Below are 17,148 nucleotides of genomic sequence, written 5' to 3' on the forward strand. Positions count from 1 at the left end.
TCGATCTCTTGGATAACCACAAGGTGCCTACAAGGTCTTTTGATAGTGGGCTGTATATAAATTTAATTTACAATAACAAATAAATACATTTATTAATGAATCAAATATATTTTTTTATTATTAATAATAGCTGTCTCCTGGTGCCAGAGGTTAAAGAAAAATAGGGGTCGCCGCTGCAGCCCAGGCCTCACTCGAGGGTCTTGCAGTCCTGCAAGGTCCACTTGTGGGTCAGGAGGAAAGCAAGAAACTGCAGCCAGGTACCGTATTTTTCACTCTATAAGACGCACCAGACCACAAGACGCACCTAGTTTTTGGAGGAGGAAAACAAGAAGAAAAATATATTCTGAATCTCAGAAGCCAGAACAGCAAGAGGGATAGCTGCACAGTGAAAGCAGCAATCCCTCTTGCTGTTCTGGCTTCTGGGATAGCTGCACAGCCTGCATTCGCTCCATAAGACGCACACACATTTCCCCTTACCTTTTAGGAGGGAAAAAGTGAGTCTTATAGAGCAAAAAATACGGTATATAGAAAGCAGGGCGCTGCTAGTAAGCCGGATATTTATTTTGCTGAGGTGGCTTTCAAAAATCCAGGATGCTTTCTGTTGCTCAGAGAACCACTCCGGTTCACTCTGTGCATGAGGTCTTTGGTTTGAGTTCCATTCACAAACAAGCTATTCCATTCATTAAACTATTTCCATTCACAAAACAGGACTCAGCCCCTGTCTCCACTTCACTGCCTGCTGTTTGACGGACAAGGTGATGACGAGCAGGTCGCTGTTGCGCAAGGGGCGCGCGGTTTCTTTAAATGTTCAAGGACAAGAGGATGCAAATTCCCCCCAAATGATTTTTCTTAGTTTTCCAAATTATTACAAATCAAATTGAATTAATTTAATACAATTCCTTAAATTCAGGTTTTTCGCTCTGGTTCCAAGCATACGATCATCATCAGTTCCTCGCATTAGTGCATCATTTCTTATTTAGAGTCCAGTTGACGTCGTTCACTTGCTGTTAGACATTCTTCCAGCTGGCCGCTTTCCCCACCTTACAAACAGCACCTCTGTTACATCTTTAAAATAAGTAATCTGTTCCATGTGTGTAATAGTTACACACATAGTTACTTCAAGGAAAGTAATAGTGCCACTGTATTCTGCTCTGGTCAGACCTCACCTGGAGTACTGTGTCCAGTTCTGGGCACCACAGTTCAAGAAGGACACTGACAAACTAGAACGTGTACAGAGGAGGGCAACCAAAATGGTCAAAGGCCTGGAAACGATGCCTTATGAGGAACGGCTAAGGGAGCTGGGCATGTTTAGCCTGGAGAAGAGGAGGTTAAGGGGTGATATGATAGCCATGTTCAAATATATAAAAGGATGTCACATAGAGGAGGGAGAAAGGTTGTTTTCTGCTGCTCCAGACAAGCGGACACGGAGCAATGGATCCAAACTACAAGAAAGAAGATTCCACCTAAACATTAGGAAGAACTTCCTGACAGTAAGAGCTGTTCGACAGTGGAATTTGCTGCCAAGGAGTGTGGTGGAGTCTCCTTCTTTGGAGGTCTTTAAGCAGAGGCTTGACAACCATATGTCAGGAGTGCTCTGATGGTGTTTCCTGCTTGGCAGGGGGTTGGACTCGATGGCCCTTGGGGTCTCTTCCAACTCTATGATTCTATGATTCTATTCTAAGTCCTTCATATATGTTGTTGTTGTTCCAGACCTGGTGTACTGGGAGAGTTCATTACTATCTTCCATTATTCAGTTCTTTGCAGTGTTTATCTGGATGGGACAAGGTTACATTCCATTCCTTCCACTGTTTACAGACTAGCGTATGAGCTGCAGCCATAAATAACTCACAGAGTGCATCTCCAGTCTCTGCCATAAAAATTCCACTCTGGAGTTCTTCCTCGGCACACATTTAGAAACAAGATTTTTTCCTCAAATTCAGCCTCTTTGCCAGATCTGTTCGGCAGCAGTTCATTCTTTTTTCACTGCATTGCTCCATCAGTGCTCCTGGTCCAGTCCAGGAATAATTTTAAATAAAGTCCATTCAGCCTCGGTTGAGGGGGGAGGGCATTGTAAAGACTTGTTAAGTTCCTTACTGAGCATAAATCAAAAGCCTCCCCCCCTTTTCCGAAGTAACAAACAGAATAGCATAACGGTGGCTGCACACGTCTCTTTCATTTTGCAGGGGAGGACAAGAAGAAAAGAGACAATTTGAAACCCATAAGAAAGCACAAAGCCCCTTGTCCTCCCCTTCCTTTCCTGGCTCTTGTCAGGATTCTCAAGCTTCAGAGGGAAAAGATTCAGATGCCTTCAAAGAGCCAAGCCCAGTCCTTTCGGCAGCTGACTGATTGCAGCCCATTAACATATATCGGTCCAGGAGCGCCTCTTGATTCATGCCAATTGTCCGAATTATGGAGGAACAAGTCAAAACCAATGCTGGGGACGGAGGTTCGTCCGTGGCAGGGACACGCTCCCAAGTCGCGCCCGCTCTGCCTTTCAAGTAGGCAGACCCGGGCTTGAGCGGGGCAACGGGGTGCAGGGAGTGTGGGATGTAAAACTGCAGTCAAGCACAACATTCCTACAGTGGACATGTTAGGGGATGTTTTGTCCCACTCTGGAGAAGACTTTCAGTTTCCTCCTGAGCTGGGACAGACTTGAAGAGGACGCGGCCTGTTGTACTAGCACGGAGGAGCCCACGGCCTCCATGTTCGGATCAGTGTGTCTTCTCCATGTTGGATGTTGCTGTGTGTTTGGCGAAGAGACTCCTTAGTCACAGTCACTCAGGACTCACTTCTTTATGGAATAGTTCTGGTTCTTATGTAACCTAAGCCTACCTTCAGGGATATGCCTGTGAACCTGAATGAATCTGTCAGTAAACTACTTTTATATTAACATTAGTCACATTCATGTGTTTATTCTTTTTAAGAGGGAGTAGAAGGGTGGCGCTGTGGGTTAAACCACGGAGCCTAGGGCTTGCCAATCAGAAGATTGGCGGTTCAAATCCCTGCGATGGGGTGAGCTCCCGTTGCTCAGTCCCTGCTCCTGCCAACCTAGCAGTTCGAAAGCACGTCAAAGTGCAAGTAGATAAATAGGTACCACTCTGGTGGGAAGGTAAACGGCGTTTCCGTGCGCTGCTCTGGTTCGCCAGAAGCGGCTTAGTCCTGCTGGCCATATGAACCGGAAGCTGTACGCCGGCTCCCTCAGCCAGTGAAGCGAGATGAGCGCCGCAACCCCAGAGTCGGTCGACTCCTCAGCTCGGGAGCAAGGTGGCACACTGGGGCCACCTTCCCACAAATGCTGCTGGGGGGTTTTGAACTCTGAAGTGGAGGCAGCAGCCCTTGCCCTCATCTGGAGACCTTTCAGGTTTCCTGGGCAAAGCGAAGGACGAGGTTCGGGCTCTCCTTCGAGCTTTCATAAGCCCAACTTGGGATGGTCCTCGGACGGAGGCGTGCGGCAAACCCAGGAGCCACCTCCAGGGCTGGTGGGTATCCAACGCTGCTGCTTTTAGTTGATGCAATGCTTGCCTTGCCCAGGGCACTGGCAACCCGTGCTATGCCACTGCTCGGGGGAGCCCGTCTAGGCCAGCCTCCTGCTCTCACAGTGGCCACCCAGATGCCCAATGGGAAAACCACAAAAGCAGGACCTGAGCACATGACCAGCTCTCCTGCCCTGCTGTTTCCAGAAGGTGGCATCCAGAAGTTTTGCTGCCTCTGACTGTGGTGGCAGAGCAGAGCCAGCCTGGCTAGCAGCCCTCAATAGCCCCCTCCATAATAATAATAATAATAATAATAATAATAATAATAATACATTTTATTTATAACCTGCCCAGAGCTGGGCTCAGGGTGGCTAACACCAATAAAATCACAGTTAAAACATAATAGGGGAAAAAGAGAGAGGAGGAAGAAAAAACCCCAATTTAAAATACAGGTTAAAATACAATTTAAAATGCAGCCTCATTTAAAAAGTACCCTATAGATCAAGACCATAAGGGGAGGGAAACATAAGGGTCAGACTGAGTCCAAACCAAAGGCCAGGCGGAACAGCTCTGTCTTGCAGGCCCTGCGGAAAGATGTCAAGTCCTGCAGGGCCCTGGTCTCTTGGGACAGAGCGTTCCACCAAGTCGGGGCCAGTGCTGAGAAGGCCCTGGCCCTAGTTGAGACCAATCTGACCACCTTGCGACCTGGGACCTCCAAAGTGTTGTCATTTGTGGACGTTAAGGTCCTCCGTGGGGCATACCAGGAGAGGTGGTCCGTGGGTACGTGGGTCCCATGAATTGGCCCAGTCCTATTTTAAAGCCATCTGAGCTGGTGGCCACCGCTGCTTCCAGTGGAAGGGAGTTCCACAGTCTGCACTGCATGAAGGGTTTTGTTTCATCTGCCCTGAATCCTCCAAGATCCAGCTTCGTTCAACGTCTGCAGGTTCCACTGTTATGGCAAGAGGTGCCAGGCAAAGTTTTGTAATTCCACTCTACCCCCCCTTCCCCCACCAGCTGGGAGGCCTGAGCCATGGGGCCTCCCTCCCCACCCCACCCCTCTTCAACTTCCCCCTTTCCTCCCCCTGGGCTCAAGTCCAGTTGCACCATTGCCTCGGAGGAAGGAAGTAGGCTGGTTCTGTGGCAGTGAGCCAGGCGACGGGTTGGGGGGCACCTCGACTGCTCCCTCCTTGCCGCCCCCCCCCCCGGCTCTTTGCTTGCGTCACTGCAAAGGAGGAAGCAGAAGCATCATCTGTAGCATTGCAAATGCTTAAGGAAAGCCCCATCGCCATTGTGAGGATGGAGTATGGGGGGAGATGCCAGGGAGAAGCTGATGGGCATTTTGATGGCATCAGCAAGCTTGGCAAGGGGTCTTGACAACAATATCTGGGGGGTATGGAGGGGGGGGTGCGGGTTGGCTCATTGTGGCAGGATCAGGCCAAAGAGGGATTCTTGAGCTGTGGTTCTGGCATTGCAGGGGGCTGGACTAGATGGCCTTTGGGGTTCCCTTCCAGCTGTGCCATTCTGTGTCCCTGAATCCCCTTCTCGCCTCACAGGGGGTCTGGCAGGTGCCTGCTTTTTGCAAGAAGGGGAGATCTCTTTCTTGATTGAAAGCGCTTCTGAGAATCTAATCTTTTCCCTGCAGGGCAGAAATAAACACAGCCTAAGCAAAGGCACTGGGGGTTAGGACTTGCCGATCAGAAGGTCGGCGGTTTGAATCCCCGCAATGACGGGGTGAGCTCCCGTTGCTCAGTCTCTGCTCCTGCCAACCTAGCAGTTTGAAAGCATGTCAAAGTGCAAGTAGATAAATAGGTACCGCTCCAGCGAGAAGGTAAACGGCGTTTTCGTGCGCTGCTCTGGTTCGCCAGAAGCGGCTTAGTCCTGCTGGCCACATGACCCGGAAGCTGTACACTGGCTCCCTCGGCCAGTAAAGCGAGATGAGCGCCGCAACCCCAGAGTCGGCTAAGACTGGACTAACGGTCAGGGGTCCCTTTACCTTTTAAACGAAAAATGAAGCAAGAAGCCCAAGAAGAGGAAGAAAAATGAAATATTCGGTTTCCAATGAAGCAACATTAGTCGCGAAAATCCATATGCTCACACGCGGAGACCCAGGCAAAGGGGGCACCTTCACTGGGCAACAACATCAGTCAGTGTTGTGGTATAAGAGCCAGCTCTGCAGGGAACCACAGAACGGGAGTGTCGAAAGGGACCCCCAGCGGTCATCTAGCTGAACCCCCTTGCCGTGCAGGAATCTCAGCGAAACCATTCCAGGCAGGTGGCCCTCCGTCCTCTGCTTAAACATCTCCAATGAGGATGTCCTTGGCCAAGGAGGCAGGAGCCCGCCTGGTGGGGCAGCCTTGCCCCCAGTCCCAGGAAGGTGGGGGCCTCATCCATTGCTGGGCTGGGGGGCTCAGAGGCCTCCCAGATTTTCAGGCGAGCAACACCCCACTTCCTCCTCCTCCTCCTCCACTGCCTGTCTGGCAATAGGCAACAGGACTTCCCTGTCAGATGGGCTCTGCTGTTGCTCAACCTGCCATGCAAATCTCCAGCGCTTGAGGGGAAAGAGGACTCTCTGGATTCGGCCGTGTGTGGCTCCTCCGACTGCAGCTGGGCTTCCAGGGGGGTCTTGATCCTGCTCCCTGAAGCCACCAGAGAAACACACCCCCCAGCAAAGGATATGATCCGCCAGGGGCTGCTGCTGCTCCTGCTGCTCCTGGGTGGAGGTGAGTGAAAGGGCGAGGCAGCGGCAGGGAGGGAGGAAGGAAGGAAGCTCGGGGGGGGGGGACGGATGGGACAGAAGGGGAGGCCTCCTGGATCAGGCCAAAGCGGCCCACCTAATCCAGAATCCTGTTCTCACGGTGGCTGAAGAAAGCAGGTGTAATAAACAAAAATCTGCCCTTATGGAGGACACAAGAGCCCTTCTAGAGTCCTTTGTAGGTTCACCATCGGTCGGAGGAAAGAACAGAGGCCAGCCAGAGAATATTGAGAAGCAAAGCAGCTGAAAAGCCTGATCTTTATTGATCTGTTGCAACAGGGTGCTCCCCTCACACGCAGAAGAAGGAGGAGGACCCCGAAGAAAGGTGTGCCCGCCCTTATATAGACATTTTAAATTGCCCACCCTGGAGTCCAAGACCACCCCCAGACACATCATACATACATCACAGAAAAGGTGGTCTACAACAGAAATCTGAGTGCGTCGTTTACCTCCTGTCTGGCAGGTTACCTGTTGAATGGTCACTTGATTGGATACCCTGGGGAGCCTGGCCAGTCTTTCTTAATGACAAATACTTAGTTCCTGGGCCAGGTCACAGGCTCACACCCTATTCATGCACAGATAAAACCTTAAGACAGGATTTGTGAAGGAAAAGACAATGGGGAGGCTTTCCATTTGACTTTGACTTTGCAGAGAAAACATTTGGTCAGTTTGAGAGTCAAAATGGTTCCAGGCCTGTTTTCCTGTGCTGCTTCAGGCATGTGGTTTATATATTTATCTACATGTTTGCTTGGTACATTTTATGAACATTTATTATATAAATAAGTCCTTAATTTTTTTATTTCACAGGATTAGAGCAGGAGAGTGACCCTCCCCTCCTGTGGCCCCCAGCCCCAAAGCTGGCTTCTTGGGAGGGAGTCTCAAGTCCTAGTCCAAATCTTGCTGCTCTTCCAATTCCCATCATCATCATCATCATCCCTGACCATTGGCCATGCTGGCTCTTAGGAAAGCAGGGCGCTCCCCTAGACCGAGTCTAGACCTTTGAGGTCCATCCAGTCCTTCTTCACGCAGCACATACCATATTTTTCGCTCCATAAGACGCACCTGACCATAAGACGCACCTAGTTTTTAGAGGAGGAAAACAAGGGAAAAAATATTCTGAACGAAACAGTGGATTTATGATTTTTGTGGTTCATGCTGTGGCCAGAGACATGTGATCTGATGGTGAATTTGGGGTAGCCCAATGCAAAAATCCTGAGGATGCATGTGGATCCGTGCTTTGTAACCACGTTTTTGTGCCATTGCGGCCCCACGAAACAGTGGATGCGTGGTTTTTTTGGTGCAGGCTGTAGCCATGGACATGCTATGTGATCTGATGGTGAATTTGGAGTGACCCAATGCAAAAATCCTGAGGATCCATGGGCTTTTACCTCCCCCTCCCAGGCAGCCTCCTTTATAGCTAGCCTCCCTTATCTCTCTCCCGATCGCTTGCCGATCAGCTGCTTCCTTTCAACACCCCCTTCCCTCTTGCTTGCCTTAGTGTCTTTTCCTTAGCTGGAGCAGTTTTTTGCTCCTCCTTTTCTTCTCATTTCTCTCCTCATTGCTTTAGTCTTCCTGTTTCCCCCTTTGCAAGTTTCCTGTCTTTACTTCCCCCCTCCCAGGCAGCCTCCTTTATCGCTAGAGTCCCTTATCTCCCTCCCAATTAGCAAATGATCAGCAGCTTTGTTTTAACACCCACTTCCCTCTTTTTTAAAAAAGAAGCATGTTCTGCTTTTCTCCCCTGGGCAATTCGGCTCCAGAGACACGCATTTGCTCCATAAGACGCATAGACATTTTCCCTTACTTTTTAGGAAGAAAAAAGTGCGTCTTAGGGAGCGAAAAAGACGGGTAGTTAGGCTGTGGAACTCCCTCCCACCGGAGGCAGGAATGGCCACTGACTTGGATGGCTTCAAAGGAGGACGAGACGTATCCATGGCCCTGGTCTGCCTCCATTTGTCAGAGACAGCGATGCTTCTGAATGCCAGTTGGTGGAAACTGCAGGAGGGGAGAGAGGATCTTGTGTTTGATTCCTGATTGTGGGTTTCTTATTGGGGCATCTGCTTGGTCCCCGTGAGGACAGGAGGCTGGACCACATGGGCCCCTGGTCTGAGCCTGCAGGGCTCTTGGTATATGCTCTTGAATGATAAATCAGTCCCCTGATTTGCCTTCACAGGACACTTTCGGTTGTGTCCCTCAGAGCCGCCCCCGCTGACATGTGATGCCATTTCCTTCTCCCTGAAACCACCAAGAGCTTTTGCTACTTCCTTTCCAAAGCAGAAACCCGCAAACTTCTGCCTTTTTGGGTCTGGGAAAGAGGAGACAGAGATATTGGCCATCTCCCCAGATCTCTCCATGGAAGAGGGAGCAGCCTTGTTTTCTCCTGCTCCTGGAGGGCAGGACTCGAACCCGTGGCTTCACCTCTTGAATTATTGTTATTCTTATTTACGTGCAACAGGGAGTACAGACTCATCCAAAACGCCACATGGGGCGGCAGCTGGCGAGAGCAATGGGGCCTTTCAGAGATGCAAGCAATTGGAATCCGACCCTTCGAGGTGGAACAGATTTGTTAAAGGTAAAACAGCCTATATTGCCTGTTTTGTGATTTTAAATCTCTGCTGTGGCTCTATTACCAAAAGTAAAGGTAAAGGGACCCCTGACCATTAGGTCCAGTCGTAGCTGACTCTGGGGTTGCGGCCCTCATCTCGCTTTACTGGCCGAGGGAGCCGGCGTACAGCTTCCGGGTCATGTGGCCAGCAGGACTAAGCCGCTTATGGCGAACCAGAGCAGTGCACGGAAACGCCGTTTACCTTCCCGCCGGAGCGGTACCTATTGATCTACTTGCACTTTGTGCTTTTGAACTGCTGGGTTGGCAGGAGCAGGGACCCAGCAACGGGAGCTCACCCCGTCGCGGGGATTCAAACCACCAGCCTTCTGATTGGCAAGTCCTAGGCTCTGTGGTTTAACCCACAGCGCCACCCACGTCCCTAGAAACACAAAGGTGGATGGCTAACTCCACAAGTTCTGAGCTCATGGCATCTAGCTCAAACATCCTTACTGGGATGTTCACATGGTGAAAAGAAGAGAGAGAAAGAACCAAGAGTTTGATAACTCTTCCTCCCAAGTTGAGGGCATGTGACCAACTAACCTGTCAGGATAGCTTACTCTATGATCTTAACCTCTTCATGCAGTAGAGTTAAAAATGGATTAAAGACTTTCTGATAGATTGGACACAAACAGTGAGGGTTGGACATGTAACATCTAATTCCTTAAAAATCAGCACTGGCACCCCACAGGGATGTGTGCTAAGTCCCTACCTGTATTCATTGTATACATACGATCATCATCTGAGCTGTCTACTGCAATTATTAAGTTTGCAGATGACACCACCATAATGGGTTTATTAACAGGTGGAGACGAATCAGCGTATAGTGCGGAGATCCAAAAAATATCTCCATGGTGCCTAGGGAACAACTTGCACCTTAATACCAGCAAGACAAAGGAGATGGTGTTGGACTTTTGGAGGGAGAGAGGAGGACTAGCCCCGCTCTGTGGAGAGAGTCTCTTCCTTTAAAGTCCTCGGAGTTTATCTCAGTGAAGACCTTACTGGGAAAATCAATACAACCCAGGTGGTTAATCACGGTGTGGGACGCTGGTTTGACATCAGCTGATAGGAAGTGCCTACAGAGGGTGGTGAATACAGCACAAGATATTATGGGCTGTTCCGTGAATCCGCTGGATGAAATAGCAGAAGAAGAGTGAGGGAAATTCTCAGGGATGATTCACACCCTGGCCGGCACTTTCTTGATCTCCTGCTCTCAGGCAGAAGATATAGAAGCAGGATTAGTCGCGCCAACAGGGTAAAGAACAGCTTCTATCCTGGGCTGTTAGGCTGCTGAATGAAAAGATAACAACAGGGCAACTGACTTTCGGGTTTGGTGGGTGTCCGTCAGTAAACGAGGGGAATTAAGACTAAGAGAGCTCAGTGGGGGGTGCTCATGTAATCTCACTGTATACAAGTTGTACAAGTGTCAATCAAGTATTTCAATTTCAATTAATCAGGTTGGTTATATAAGGCTGGATTTATCCCGCAAAAACTCCTTGAGAAGGAACATAGGAAAACCCCGGACAATAGGGGAGAGCAAAACTTTCTCCTACTCTTATTCTCCAGTGTTTTAAGATAGACTAGCTCTGCTCATGGAGACTCCCTTTAGGAACCATAAGAAGCGCCCTGCAGCAGCTGGACCAAGCCAAAGGGGCCCGTCTAGTCCATGATCCCATCCTTGAAAGCACGCCAGTGCAAGTAGATAAATAGGTACCGCTCCGTTGGGAAGGTAAACGGAGTTTCCATGCGCTCTGGTTTCCATTGTGGTGTTCCGTTGAGCCCAAAGCAGTTTCCTAACCCGGAAAGCTGTTTGTGGACAAACGCCGGCTCCCTTGGCCTGAAAGCAGAGATGAGCACTGCAACCCCATACAGTAGTCGCCTTTAACTGGACTTAACCATCCAGGGGTCCTTTACCTTTACCCTTTTTACCATTGTGTTCCTGTACAAATAATGTTTGAAACTATTGCCCTTTTTGAAAGTTGCACTGCCTGTGTTCTCTTGCTGCTGTATGGGAAAACACATGAAAATGACCTTGAAAGACTTTGTAAGTAAACCATTTTTAACTTACCAAACCTGTGGTCTCTTTTTATGCTAAGGGAGGTGGGGAACTTTGGGAAGCGACTTAGAAGGAGATATTTTAAAGGTAAAACAGCCTATATTTGCCTGCTGCCTGTTTTGTGATGTTAAATTTCTGCTGGGACTCTCTCGTCAAAAAGTACTTGCTCCCAAACTTGCATTTATGCCTCCAGATAATTTTACTTTTATTTGTTAACCCCAATACTATGTTTATTTAGTATTTAGTCTTTTCTCCTTTTTCTCCTTTTCTCTCTCTCTGTTCTGCTTCCTTGGCAGATTGTACCACTTGCTTCCAGGAATACCACATCTGGCAACCTTGCCATCTCACGGCCAGGCCAAAGGGGTCCGTCACCCTGCCCTGCACCTTCAACTACACCTGGGAGGCTCGAGAGACGGCCCAGGTGTATTGGCGCTTAGGAAACTTTCACGGAGAGTTCATCTTCAACCACACCCACGACCCCACCCAGAAGTACACCCACCCAAACTACACAGGGCGGGTGTCTCTGGTCGGGGACCTGTCAAAGGGGCGCGATGCATCAATCCAGATCGAGAATTTGCAGGAGTCGGACTCCAATCTATATTTCTGCGGCGTCTCCGTACAGACACTTCACGACGGTGTGAAGAATTGGCGAAACATTGAGGGGACAAACCTCACGGTCACAGGTGAGCTGCCCCACCCTCAGGAGGACCCCTCTGTGCCTGGGTCTCTCTTGGCCCTTTGCCCCACACCTTTCTCTTCAGCACCCCCCTTCTCCCCAGGGCTGGCCCTCTTTTCTGCTTGGTTCAAAGGAGTATGGGGTGGGTGGGTGGCACTGGTGCCTGAGGCAGAGCAGAAAACGGGTCTCCACCCTCCCCCAGCCGAGGGGCCGCAGGGTACCCAAAGGTATTTCAGCACCTGTGGCAGGGAGTTCCGCAAGTGATGTTCCTCCCAGGCTGCAGAAATAGCACAAGAGGTTGAGAGCATAGCCGCCTTCAAAGATCTGAAGGGTTGCCCTGTGGAAAGTGGAGCCAGCCTGCTCCCTGGTGCCGCTCCGGAGGACAGGGCCCGATCCAGGAGTAAACATGAGGCAGAACGTCCTGAGAGTAAGAGCAGTTTGACAGTGGAACAGACTCACTCATGAGCCCTCTCCTTCCTTGGAGGTTTTAAATTTATTTTATTCTAAAATGTTTCTTTATTATTTCTTTTGGTAGTCCACTGGCAAACTGTTCTGCTTTGCACCCATAGAAATGACCTTTTTATACTGCGGGGAAGGAAGGCCCAAGACATAGTCTGTCATTTGGTAGCTACGACTCTTAAGTATTTTCCCTTCTTGAGTCTGGTCTGTGACTTCTATTGGGATGTAAATACCTTCTTCAACTCCCTCTTGTCTATCCAGAGAAGGTAAATCGGTAGTACCCATTCTCCATATGACTCCCCACACTTCATCGCCAGGACTATGGATTATAGTTGCTGCACTTCCACCAAAATGAGAGCCAAAAGCAAGTTTGTAATCCAGTAGCTGTGCCTGGGTGAGAAAAACCGCAGGCGGGTCTCTTAACATTATCCTCTCCCACAACTAGTTACTAAAGGTAAAGGTAAAGGGACCCCTGACCATTAGGTCCAGTCGTGGACGACTCTGGGGTTGCGGCGCTCATCTCGCTTTACTGGCTGAGGGAGCCGGCGTACAGCTTCCGGGTCATGTGGCCAGCAGGACTGAGCCGCTTCTGGAGAACCCGAGCAGCGCACGGAAATGCCGTTTACCATCCCGCCGGAGCGGTACCTATTTATCTACTTGCACTTTGTCGTGCTTTCAAACTGCTAGGTAGGCAGGAGCAGGGACCGAGCAACGGGAGCTCACCCCGTCACGGGATTCAAACCGCCGACCTTCTGATCGGCAAGCCCTAGGCTCTGTGGTTTAACACACAGCGCCACCCGTGTTCCTTAGCCAGTTACTACCGTAGGCAAAATACGGTAAATACACCACCCAATCTGGCTGGTGTACAGTGCTTAAAGGTTTCCATCTGCTAGAAAGGAGCCCTCAGCCCTTCCTTCCTTTGAGGTTTTTAAACTGAAGTCAGATGGGCACACGTCAAAGGGCCTTTGGCTGCGAGTCCTGAATTGCAGCGGGTTGGTCTGGATGACCTTTGGGGGTCCCCTCCAACCGTACGATCCTGTTTCTGCAAGATGTTGCCTCTTCTCGGGGGTCTGCCTCTCTCGGCCTAATGCTGATGCCCAACTCAGGGAGCAGGGAACCGTCTCCACCTGGGGGCTGCTAGGTGTGGGCCCCCCTCCTCAGAAGAAACACCCTTGTGCCTCAGCCCCTGCTTTCTCTCCCCCACAACCAGGTCCTCCCATGACGGCCCCCCCCAACTTCAACCTTGTGGGTCTGGCGACTGGCGGGGCAGCTGCTGCCACTGCTGTTGCTGTGGGTCTGCTGGCGTTTGTCGCCTGGAGAAAAGGTACGGGGGCTGTTTAGGGGGGGGGGGCAGGAAGAGGGCCGTGGCTGTGCCAGGGGCCGGCTCTCCCTCCGACGTGGCCCTCCAGGTGGGGCTTCTTCCCAGTGTGGTGATCGGTCCTGCATCTCACCTGCAGAGGCACCTGGTACCCCAGCCCTGCTGCCCTGTGAGGCTCAGCCTGGGCCAACCACTGCCCCCACCCCGTTCTCCAGGGCTCCCCCCCCCCCAGGAGCTGCTCTCTCTGAAGGCCATTTTCTCCTCTCTGTTCCTCTCCAGGTTGCTGCCCAAAGTGTCCCCAAAGGAGGTGAGTGCCTTTTCTGCCTCCTGCTGGTCATCTTCCTAACTGCTGGGGGGGGGCACTGACAGACGTCGGCCCTAGATTGGCTCTGCCATGGCTGGTGACCTGTGGGCAGGACATCCGACCAGCTCAGCTCACAGCAGAGAGATTGGGTGCCCACCTGTGTTGCAGGAATTTATGTACAGGTTGGAGGGGGGGGGTTGCCCCTCCAGCAGATATCCTGCACCTGCAGCCCACTACCAAAATCAGCACCATCCCTTTTGTGACTTGTCCCCACAAAACACTTCATCACAGTTCTTCCTGCCTATTCAAAGGGCCTTTGCGGCACGATACCAAATGTAAGAATTCACTGATAAATGTTCCTATGTACTGGCTCACTGGGAAAACTTCAGAAATTCATCTAGACCTGTGAGGTCAGCTCCTCAGCAGCCCCTCTGCCTGAGTGATAATCCCTGGCATCCTGATACCTGAGTGCCAGACAGGTAGCCATTCCAGAAATAACAAACCCAGATGAAGACAAAAGGGTGGGATGAACTTGGCTGGGAAACAGGGAAATGTAAAGATCTCTTTTGTTCCACTTGATGGGTGTTTGGTGGAGGGCAAGGAGAACCACGGGGCAGGGTCCAGGATGCTCAGATTCCTGCCACCAGACCTCCCCTTTCATGATGTAACCCTGATGTACTTTGGGGGGGGGGTGTAACATGGGGATGAGCAGCTAATAAAAGTTTGGGTTCTCTTTTGTTTGGGGCTTCCATCTTGTTCCACATTGTGGCAGGTGGGAGTCCTGTCGCGACAGTCTTCAATCAAGACCAAGCCGACTGGCTGCTGTTTTGCTCTGGTATTCCTGGCTGGTGTCCTTGTTTTTTTGTCCAAGGGAGCCCTCAGATTTCTCCGTTAACACCTGTCAGGGATGCTTTGGCTGAGATTCTGTTTTTAAAAACACATTTCCAAAAAAATTAAAAAATTCACATAAACATTCCAATAGATAAATAGATGTTTCTTTTGTTTGGTTGGCTTCCCATCCCATTTTCCCATTGTGTTTTTTTCTTAAAATTTCTCCCCCTTGCTGCACCCTGTCTTCCCTCTCTCATATCATAAGGACAATGCAATAATCTCTCATTCCATCTGTTGCTCAGTTTGAATCCTGCTCACAAATTCATCATTCTATAACATTTCTGTAAATAGACCGAAAAAGGCTTCCATTCATCCACAAAACAATCGTCATTTGGTTCTCTTATTTTAAGCTGTTATGTTTTCTGATTCAACGCTGCCCATCATCCCTTTACCAATTATTCGTTCTTCTTCGGCGGGAATTTCTTTCCATTTTTGTGTATAAGGAATTCTAACTGCCGTAGTTGCAGGCATAAACAACCGTTTTAAGCCTGGTGGTGAAAATCGGCCTTTTTCCTTTTACATCAGTTATTCTTTTGAATTCAATCCTTCTTGCAAGGCACCCCTACAGCCCCAGGGTGCTTTGAGGGGGGGGGCAACTATGTGACCACCCAGGACTTGTCTTGCAGGAGAGCATCGCCCCAGAGCAAGGAGACGCCAGAGGAGAGAAAATACGAGGAGTTTCCCATCGAAGGTGAGCCAGGGGTGGAAAAGCAGATAAAGGGTAAAGGGACCCCTGACCATTAGGTCCAGTCGCGGATGACGCTGGGGTTGTGGCGCTCATCTCGCTTTATTGGCCGAGGGAGCCGGCGTACAGCTTCCAGGTCATGTGGCCAGCAGGACTAAGCCGCTTCTGGCGAACCAGAGCAGCGCACGGAAACGCCGTTTACCTTCCCGCCAGAGCGGTACCTATTTATCTACTTGCACTTTGACGTGCTTTCGAACTGCTAGGTTGGCAGGAGCAGGGACCGAGCAATGGGAGCTCACCCCATCATTGCGGGGATTCAAACCGCCAACCTTCTGATCCGCAAGCCTTAGGCTCTGTGGCCCGATGCAGGTAGCCAGGCTGTTCTGCTGTTCTTGTGGAACCTCCATGCCCAGAGGCAGTCTACCTTGGTTCCTAGGTTCTTAGGGGTATTTGGCCCCTGTGAAGACAGGGTGCAGGGTGGGCCCTTTTGGGCCTGATCCAGAAGGCCCCTCCTCTGCCCAGGGCCTTTCTGAGCTGCTCTGCTGCTGGAGGGAGGAGGAGGAGAAGGGTGATATTCTGTTCCTCTTTCTAACCTGCGTTGTCCCCCCTCCCTCCTCCTGTTCCAGGTCCCAAAGCCCCCCCTCCCGCCTCCCCCCAGCCGCCTCCTCGCGCCCCACCCCCGCTTGCCCCCAAAGACTCCGAGGGCCTCCTGTACGCCGACTTGAACTTGGCCGGAGGCAGGGGCAAGAAGAAGAAGATGCCCGAGGGAGGAAGGGGCGAAGAGAGCACCTATGCCATCCTGCGCCACTGAGAGGGGGCAACGGACGACTGGGGGGGGCATTTCCTTGGCTGCCTCCAGCCCCCTCCTGCCCCCAGCCTCCTCCTCTTCCGCTTCCTTCTCCCTCTCCCAGGTGGGAGCGAGCGACCTCCCTTGCAGGATCGGGGCCCTGAGTGGATGGCCTTCTGGCTGCAAGGGGAACCTGCTGGAGCCGGCCTGCTCTGCAGAGGTGTCGTAAGGAGCCCTGAGACAACCGGGGGGGGGCGTACTGTAAATGCTCCCCCCTCTGCTGCCAGCCCACTGCCCCCGAATAATGCCCGAACGAATTATTGCAATATGCGATCACAGCGGCAAGAGATGCGCAGAGAGGGAAAGACAGCTCCGTCAGTCGAGTGTGAGACCCTTGATCTCCAGGTGGTGGGTTCGAGCCCCAGGTGGGGCGGAAGATTCCGGCACAGTAGGGGGCTGGACTAGATGATCCTCAGGGTCCCTTCCAACGCCGCGATTCGATGACCTATGACTTGTTATTATTACTACTCCCTGTGGAAGAATGGTTGCTGAAATTAAGGGATTTGGCAGAGATGGACAAGTTGACTTTTTGAATTAGAAAAAAATTAAATTGTTGCGTTTATGAATGATTGGAAGCCCCTTACGGACTTCCTGTGCGAAAAAGGAGAACGACGGGTTTGACGACTGAAAAGTTTGGTTTATGGAAAGTAGGAAATTTGCACGTTGTTATGGCGTAAGAGGTCTGCAGTTTTTAAAGCTGATGGTTATAATAAGGTTACCAGACGTCCCCTTTTCCCGGGGACAGTCCCCGGATTTACAAATCAGCCCCCATACAAAATCCAGTGAAGTTGAAAAGTGTCCCCGGATTCATTGAAAAAAATCTTGTAACCTTAATCTGGTAACCTTAAGTCTTTGCCTTTCCTTTATTTTCTCTCTTTTTGTTGTTGTAAGAAAAAGTGCTTGCTATTAGATGTTGATTTCTGTATGTTGTTTTTTTCTTCCGTTTTTCAAACTTTAATAATAATAATAAACAGCTTCGGAAATAATAATAAATAATTCCAGTTGGTGGAAATCAGCAGTGAGGAGACTTGTTGTCCTTGCTGCTGCTCTCAGGTCCTTCTCCTGTGAGTGCAGGATGAGGCCCTGGG

At 50.6% G+C, this 17,148-nt stretch overlaps 1 protein-coding gene across 5 annotated transcripts in view; it reads left to right on the plus strand.

The window, feature by feature from the left end:
* LOC310662934 (uncharacterized protein) overlaps nt 1–16,945 on the plus strand; it is a 33,814-nt gene extending 16,869 nt beyond the window's left edge. For 3 of the 5 annotated variants that reach the window (XM_083410327.1, XM_083410326.1, XM_083410328.1), the window contains 6 exons: nt 8,678–8,794; nt 11,177–11,563; nt 13,226–13,339; nt 13,613–13,640; nt 15,155–15,219; nt 15,840–16,945. In XM_083410327.1, coding sequence (XP_083266453.1) covers nt 8,678–8,794; nt 11,177–11,563; nt 13,226–13,339; nt 13,613–13,640; nt 15,155–15,219; nt 15,840–16,024 — 896 coding nt within the window. In that variant the 3' untranslated portion in view covers nt 16,025–16,945. The remainder of the gene's footprint in view (nt 1–8,677; nt 8,795–11,176; nt 11,564–13,225; nt 13,340–13,612; nt 13,641–15,154; nt 15,220–15,839) is intronic. The other 2 variants (XR_014504344.1, XM_083410329.1) reach the window with 2 other exon arrangements.
* Nucleotides 16,946–17,148: the final 203 nt, after the last annotated feature.

This window comes from Podarcis tiliguerta (assembly GCF_965153285.1).
Source record: "Podarcis tiliguerta genome assembly, chromosome: 13".
Lineage (NCBI taxonomy): Eukaryota > Metazoa > Chordata > Lepidosauria > Squamata > Lacertidae > Podarcis > Podarcis tiliguerta.